At 40.1% G+C, this 7,382-nt stretch overlaps 1 protein-coding gene across 3 annotated transcripts in view; it reads right to left on the bottom strand.

Annotated features, from left to right (window-relative positions):
* Positions 1 to 505: 505 nt before the first annotated feature.
* pdgfrb (platelet-derived growth factor receptor, beta polypeptide) overlaps positions 506 to 7,382 on the bottom strand; it is a 62,316-nt gene continuing 55,439 nt past the window's right edge. For all 3 annotated transcript variants that reach the window (XM_017703794.2, XM_017703793.2, XM_017703792.2), the window contains 3 exons: positions 6,447 to 6,552; positions 4,451 to 4,713; positions 506 to 2,764 (listed from right to left, as the gene is read on the bottom strand). In XM_017703794.2, the coding sequence (XP_017559283.1) occupies positions 2,647 to 2,764; positions 4,451 to 4,713; positions 6,447 to 6,552 (487 nt within the window). In that variant the 3' untranslated portion in view covers positions 506 to 2,646. The remainder of the gene's footprint in view (positions 2,765 to 4,450; positions 4,714 to 6,446; positions 6,553 to 7,382) is intronic.

The raw sequence follows: 7,382 nt of genomic DNA, 5'->3' as shown, positions 1-7,382 counted from the left end.
GTTAGAGAACACAGAGAGGACCCTGAAATATGACACTGTTCTGAACAGAAGTTCTATCTATTCGCTCATTCTAGTTTAACATATTGTAAACATCCTCAGGGGGTACATATCGGTATGTTTAGTCAGGGAACATAATTGTATTGCAATCCATTGAAATGATATTTTCTGAGTTGTACTGACTCCACACACACCGTCCTGCCTCCAGGCTTTAAAACATTAGACTATGGAAAGGTACAAATATGTACTTTTTACTTGGGATAAACTTATTTAAGGTGCACGATTGGACCTTTAGACCACTGTTGCACCTTTGAGGGAACATTTGGATTGTTTGTACTATGAGAATGAAAAATGTACCTGCACAGCACCTTTATTTCTAACAGTGTATGTTAAATTCACTAAATACATTTAAGCGATTGAATGTAATGCACCAGGGGTGCCCAAACTTTTGCAAATGACATCTGGAAGCAAAGTCTGAATGTATGAAGAACAAAAGGCTTTTCAAATGTAAGGGGTAATAGATATTTTTCTAAACTTTATTATATATTTTACATAGAACATATTCAGTACAATAAAGTACAGCATACAAAATATTTATACAAAAATACACTTGTAAACATACATATTGTAAAAGCTTTGGTACCATAGCGTGTGATATTTTCACGTAAAGTGTGATATATGGAGTGACACTAAATAATGTTTGGCTCATATACAAAAAAAGGGCTACAATAAAAAGAAAAGAAAGAGGAAAATAAAAAGAAAAGAAAGGTGAAGAGCTATAGGTCATTCTGTGAATTCACAAAACAGGCGGCTTTTTCACGGGACGACAGTAATACAGTCCTGGACTGGGTGATAAGGCGCTCGGGCAAGTTGACTGTAGACACTGTCCTGAGGTCAGTTTCATCTAACCGCACGCAGGATAATGATTAAAGAGGAACTCCACTTCAATCGTTAAGATGTAAAGAAAGTCATTCAGAGTGATTTGGTGTGAAATGCTCCATTGTAGAGAAACTGAGTCAGAATTGTTCACAGTGGTGGTGATAGGAACCAGACGTCTGAAGAGTTTAATGCCCGTAAAATCTACCTCACAGAAAGTTGTTAGACATTATTTTATGATAGTTTTGTGATCTGTTGATGGTGGAGGGGCACATGCAGGGTGTGGTAAAGCAAAATAACCCAGAAAGAATACTTCCTTTTTCAGATTTAATGCTATTTTAGTACTATCAAACCAAGAAGACATGTGTGGCTATTTTTGCACTTCAGACATCATGACCCCTGGGTCACCACCACTGTAAAAAAAAAAAAAAAAAGACAAAATGACAAATACACCGCTTCACATTAAACTACTCTGACTTTGTTTACATCCCACACATTAGATTAAGTAGCAATTTTGAAAAATCAGTGGAATTCCCCTTTAAGGATGGATATGAGAAGGAACTGGTCCTGTATCAGTGTTAAAAGAAACTTCCACCTCAAGCAGGCACAACACACTGTAGCTCATACTGACCTGAAAGCAGTAAAGACACAGATTCTCTCTAGACGCTAAACGAGTTTGTAAAACAAAACAAAGAAGAAGAAAATCTCACACATAGTCGCCCTGTTTCTAATACCTTAACCTGTGCTGAGTTTCACTAGTGTTTCAGTCTGTATTCAGTACAATGCTTTAGGGAATAAGGAATTCTTATTCCAACACTGTAATGGACATAAAATTGCAACCAAAAATACAATCTTTAATCACTATTAGATCTGTTGACATACCATTTCCTTCACTAAAATAAAAAAAGAGTTAAAAAATCAGATAAAATCTAGGTGAAAAATGTCCATGAGGCTGTAAAGTGCAAATCTGCTACAAGGTTTTTTACAAATTCCCTTCTCTATAATGCAAAATATAGTAAAATGATACTGTCTCAAAATAAATGTTCTGCACAACAGGAAAGAATAAGCTAAAATAGAAAATATTTGAACAAAAGTAGCTCATAAACACAAATATGTCCTTCATTAAAATGTCAGTTATGCAGCTTGACTATATTGAAAATCGTACAAAATAAGACAGAAGTCGTCAATCCTACAAAATGACAAGCAAAATCTTCCATGCTACAAAATCCAATGACAATCACAGCATCTCTTTTCAATACTGATTATGTATTGTTTGTAGCTTCACTTTAGGCAGTTAAATGCATTACAATGTACCATTACGCTGAAAAATTAGTACCGTAACCTGATTTCACAAAGAAGGGGGGATAAGATCCCCTAGCCCTATCCTGATATCATATCTTCAGCTGGACATCATTTCTTTCCACAGATCTGCATTTATGAGGCCTAATTGCGCTCTAATAGTAATAACAGGTTGTCATATGAAGGTTTCAATGATTTCTTATATAATACTGTGTTATAGTCTTGTTGATCTCCAGCTATTCCTCAAGACTGAAACAAAATGACCTGATTTCCTTTACGATGCCTCGTTTGTAAGCTAGGATCTAATATTTAATCCTTTTCTGAACGATCTTCTGGTATAAATGTGACTGTTCTCAGTTGTAGCCATCATTTCTAAGAAAACTGTGAAATATCTTACAGAGCTGCTGCTGTTTGCTTTTTGTTTTGTATGTTAATCTCTTGATTTACTTCCTGGTGACCGGATGCTACGTAGGGTCACAGGAAACTCTCCTCTACTTCTGGAGTTTTGGAGTGCTCTTTCAGCAGATCCTCCTGCTCTGCCTCCATGCTGGGGGTTTCCAAGGACACCGTCTCCGCTTCAGAACCCACAGAGCTACAACGAGAAATCACACCTTTAAAATTTCAGCCAATCTTGTTCAGATCATCCAACCTCCAACATCCAACCACCAACATCCAACCACAGGGGGGTGCTGTTTCTAAAATGGCAGAATGTGACTTATGTTGGACAAATCTGTCTTTTTGCAGATAATCGCTGTAGAAAATGCGCTGCTAACTTGTGACAAAAAGGGCCACAGGACAAATTGAAAGATTTTACATGTTATTTCTGCAGCAAACCAAAGTTGCCTTTAGAAGAAACTAGCAAAACTAGCCAGCAGTAGAAAACATTGTTGAGGAAAAGAATGTTTATTGAAAGAAAATCTCTTTTAAGGGTTTAACAAGAGCTTGAATTGTTTGTCTGAACTTGAACCTGACTGCTAACTCCGGTTTGGACATCATTTTCCAAATATGTGTTGGACTCACATTTCGGATTTCACATTTTGTCTGCCTCCCACTCTACAGACTTTACCCTGCGTTTTCCCCACTTTAGTTTTTGTCTTCCCTTCATTATTTATTATTTTAAATAATATATTTATATAAATATAAATTAAAAGCTTAAACTGAGAAAATAAATAGTTTTTTTGAAAAATATATGCCCATTTTGAATGTGATGGTAGCAACACTTTCCAAAAAAGTTGGGACAGGGGCATATTTATCACTGTGCTTCATCACCTCTTCTTCAGCTACTCTGTAAGTGTTTGGGAACTGAGAAGACTGATTGCTGAAGTTCTTAAAGTGAAATATTTTCCCATTCTTACTTCATATAGGATTTCACCTGCTCATCAGTTCGAGGTCTCATGTTGTGTTTGTCGTTTCATAAAGTGCCATATATTTTCAGTGAGTGACAGGTCTGATCTACAGACAGGCCAATTTAGCACCTTAACTTTTGTACATGGCCTTTCCAGGAAAGTCTGAATGGCTACATAACCAAAACCTCTATATATCATTCACCATTAATGATGCCTTCAAAGATATGCCAGTCACCCATGCCAGGTGCACTAATGCCCGCCATGACATTACAGATGCTGGCTTTTGAACTGTGTGCTGATAACAAACCTGATGGTCTTTAGCTGGGAGGACACAGTGTCCATGATTTCCAAAAAGAATTTCAAAAGTTGACCTTTATAGTGGCCCAATCTAGTGCTCCAACCTCAAGCTAACACGCAAGTTACATACAGTACAATACGTTGATATCCAGTATGATGCAATGTCATGTTAAATTGTTACATCCTAAGTCTCTAGTATGTTTTAGTTCCTGCTCTGAAGCTAAAAGCTTAAAACGATACTATCTACTTGACCAGTGCTTCTAAATCTGACTCCTGGGGAACTACAGCTCTAGTTTCATTATTTTCTGCCCCACCTGACCTGATCCAACATGTCAAAGGTTAATCACTGGATTAGGTGTTTTGGGGTAAATATATGAAACTGTGCTGACCAGTGGGTCTCCAGAAGCAGGATTACGAAACACCATATTAGACAACAAAGTCCTAAAAAACCTGCATCCTGCATGAGCTCATTCTTTGTCTGAGTGCTTTATCCTCCATCTGGCCCTGTGTTCTCATCTGAAAACCAGAAGCGAGTCTGTCTGAGTAAGAACCCCTCATGGGGAACTGATGCATCATCTTTCCTGTGTCTTCTGCGGTTTCTACTATATTTATGCACGACCTGAAAGATGTCCTACCTCGAGGGGACTTCTGTTGGCAGAGTAGCCTCCTGGCAATCTTCCTCTGGCTTGGGGTCCGGGATGGGGATGATGTAGCCATTGTAAGGGGTCATTGCTGTCTCCCCGTCCAAGCAAGGATTGGGAGTGGAGGATGGAGGGAACGTGGAGGAAGGGGATGAAGGAGAGAGGGTGACTGGGAATGGAGAGGGCACCCTGTGCTTGGTGCGCACCACTGCTGGGTGGTCACTCTTTAGGAAGTTGTCATTGACCTGGTGGTATTTCTGCAGAGAAGTAGAGACAGAAAATCAGTGATTCTATCATGATTTGAACACACTTGACTTAGATGTTCAATATTTTGACTGAGGTAAATGAACCAGCATGAGTTTGACTGTTGTATTTGTAGAGGCCATTACACCTCAGGTTCATTTAGCAAGTGTTCCTCTGAATCATGAATTCCATCACTGTTTCCATTGATTAGTTAATTATCCAACTATGTTAGAGAAGGAAAAACATTAAACTCCACAGGATTGGTCAGTTCTGGTCCTGGAGTTCCAGAGTCCAGCACAGACTGAATATTCCACTTCTCCAACCAGTGGCGTTTACAAGCAGCATCATGCAAGTCCGAGTTGAGTCTCAAGTCTCTGGGGTTAGATAGGAGTCTTTTAGAAGTCTGGAACCACAGGGGCCAGTATGCATTTGACCCACCACTTTTCAAAGTACTGGGCAAAGAGCTACCACTTTATGACCGAGATCAGGACACATGTGCTTACGAAGCACTGACCCATAAACACAAAACTGAACTGAACTGATTACCAGGCCCAATCAAAATCTCCATTTCACTTGGGGGGTGTGGTATTTCTCAAACAGTAAAACCTTTGTGAGCTCATGATCTGTGAGAGGAGCTGCAGCTCGCCGATCCAGTAATGATGTTTTTACTGCGATACATGACCTAATGCACTCAGTCACAGTTTGTTACTATACTGTGAAACCAACTGAACCAAATGAAAATGAGACAATATCACAAAATCCCAAATTCTGAGGCAAAAATGTATTCTTAGGAGGGATGAATCAAAGTGTTCCTTTAAGGTTCATGTGCATGTTGTATGTTGCATGTTTATGGCCTTACTTATCCTCACCAGTTGTTTCCTTGGCAAGTATTGGTGCTTTTGAAAGTTTCTTTGCTTTGAGTGCTCCTACTTGAACATAAAATGGAAGCAGCCAAATAACATGTGCCTGCTAAAAATACAGTGCAGACTGGGTTGAATTATGCTGGTCTAGTTCTGGCATGGTGCTAGTTTAGCTGGTCACCCTGCATAGTCATGCTGGTTGACCAACATAGCAGCATCTAAAACACATCATATGCTGGTGTTGCTGGTGCTGCTCTGCTGGGGTTTCTAACAGGGGTATAGGCCTCATATTGGATGACCTTCTAATTTCTTTCATTTTATTGAAAGGTGATGCAACTTTATGAGTGTTGCATTTATCTTATTGGTTAATTTTTAGCATCTAACCATGCTGGTTTCATTTTTTTAGCCCTGATGAATGCTTGCATGCTGAAACATGTTGGTTTCAAATAAAGGTTGGTGTTCTCCAGTGGTGTTCTCGAGCATGACCATAGCAAACCAACTGGAAATCCTCCGATTCTTCTTTTATTTCATGAAATTTCATTAGTGTCTTGTCTCAGTTGAGTTGCAAGCAATTTAAAGGCAAACTTGAGTCAAGCTGCAAGTCAGACTACATGTGACTTGAGTACGACTCAAAGCTGAGTCGCTAACTTGCGACTCCATGCCTGTGTCTGAGACACAAAGCAAACCTAAACTGATAAGTTGAATGAGGTACCCGGGAGCAGGGAAATCATTAAAGCGTGCTGAACTAAGGCCCTCTTGAACGGGATATGATGTCTCTTGATATAGAGGAACTTTAGCGCGCATCCGCTGAGATACGTGATGCGAACGTGGAAGTTTCATGCTTTTAATATGGAATCCAAGGAAACAGAAAAAAGAGCTGTGGAAACCTTTTTATAGGTCTCTGTGAGCATGTTCCCCATGGCCTGGACCAGAAAAGAGAACTCAGGCCTCTTCTCAAACTTCTCCTCCCAGCACTTCCTCATCACCTCATATCTGCAGGGAAAAAAGTCAAACATACAGAAACAAAAGAAATAGACATAGATATTGTTTAAATACACAAGACTGTTCTGATTTATTACTGTTCGTGTCTGTTTGTGTAAAGTATACAGTTACAGCTGTTAATACACTATATTGCCAAAAGTATTCGCTCATCTGCCTTCACACGCATATGAACTTGAGTGACATCCCATTCTTAATCCACAGGGTTTAATAAGATGTTGGCCCACTCTTTGCACCTATAACAGCTTCAACTCTTCTGGGACGGCTTTCCACAAGGTTTAGGGAATTATTGAGCATTCTTCCAGCAGCGCATTCGTGAGGTCAGACACCGATGTTGGACGAGAAGGCCTGGCTCGCAGTCTCCGCTCTAATTCATCTCAAAGGTGTTCTATCGGGTTGAGGTCAGGACTCTGTGCAGGCCAGTCAAATTCTTCCACACCAAACTCGTTCATCCATGTCTTTATGGACTTTGTGCACTGGTGCGCAGTCATGTTGAAACAAGAAGGGGCCATCCCCAAACTGTTCACACAAAGTTGGGAGCATGAAATTGTCCAGAATCTCTTGGTGCTGAAGCATTAAGAGTTCCTTTCACTGGAACCAAGGGGCCGAGCCCAACTCCTGAAAAACAGCCCCACACCATAATCCCCCCTCCACCAAACTTTACACTTGGCACAATGCAGTAAGACAAGTACCATTCTCCTGGCAACCACCAAACCCAGTCCATCGGACTGCCAGATGGAGAAGTGTGATTAATCACTCCAGAGAACATGTCTCCACTTCTCTAGAGTCCAATGGCGGCGTTTTACACCACTGCATTCCACGCA

This window comes from Pygocentrus nattereri, chromosome 11 (assembly GCF_015220715.1).
Source record: "Pygocentrus nattereri isolate fPygNat1 chromosome 11, fPygNat1.pri, whole genome shotgun sequence".
Classification (NCBI taxonomy): Eukaryota; Metazoa; Chordata; class Actinopteri; order Characiformes; family Serrasalmidae; genus Pygocentrus; species Pygocentrus nattereri.
The sequence above is the reverse complement of the archived record's forward strand: the minus strand, read 5'-3'. Positions and strand labels throughout refer to the sequence as shown.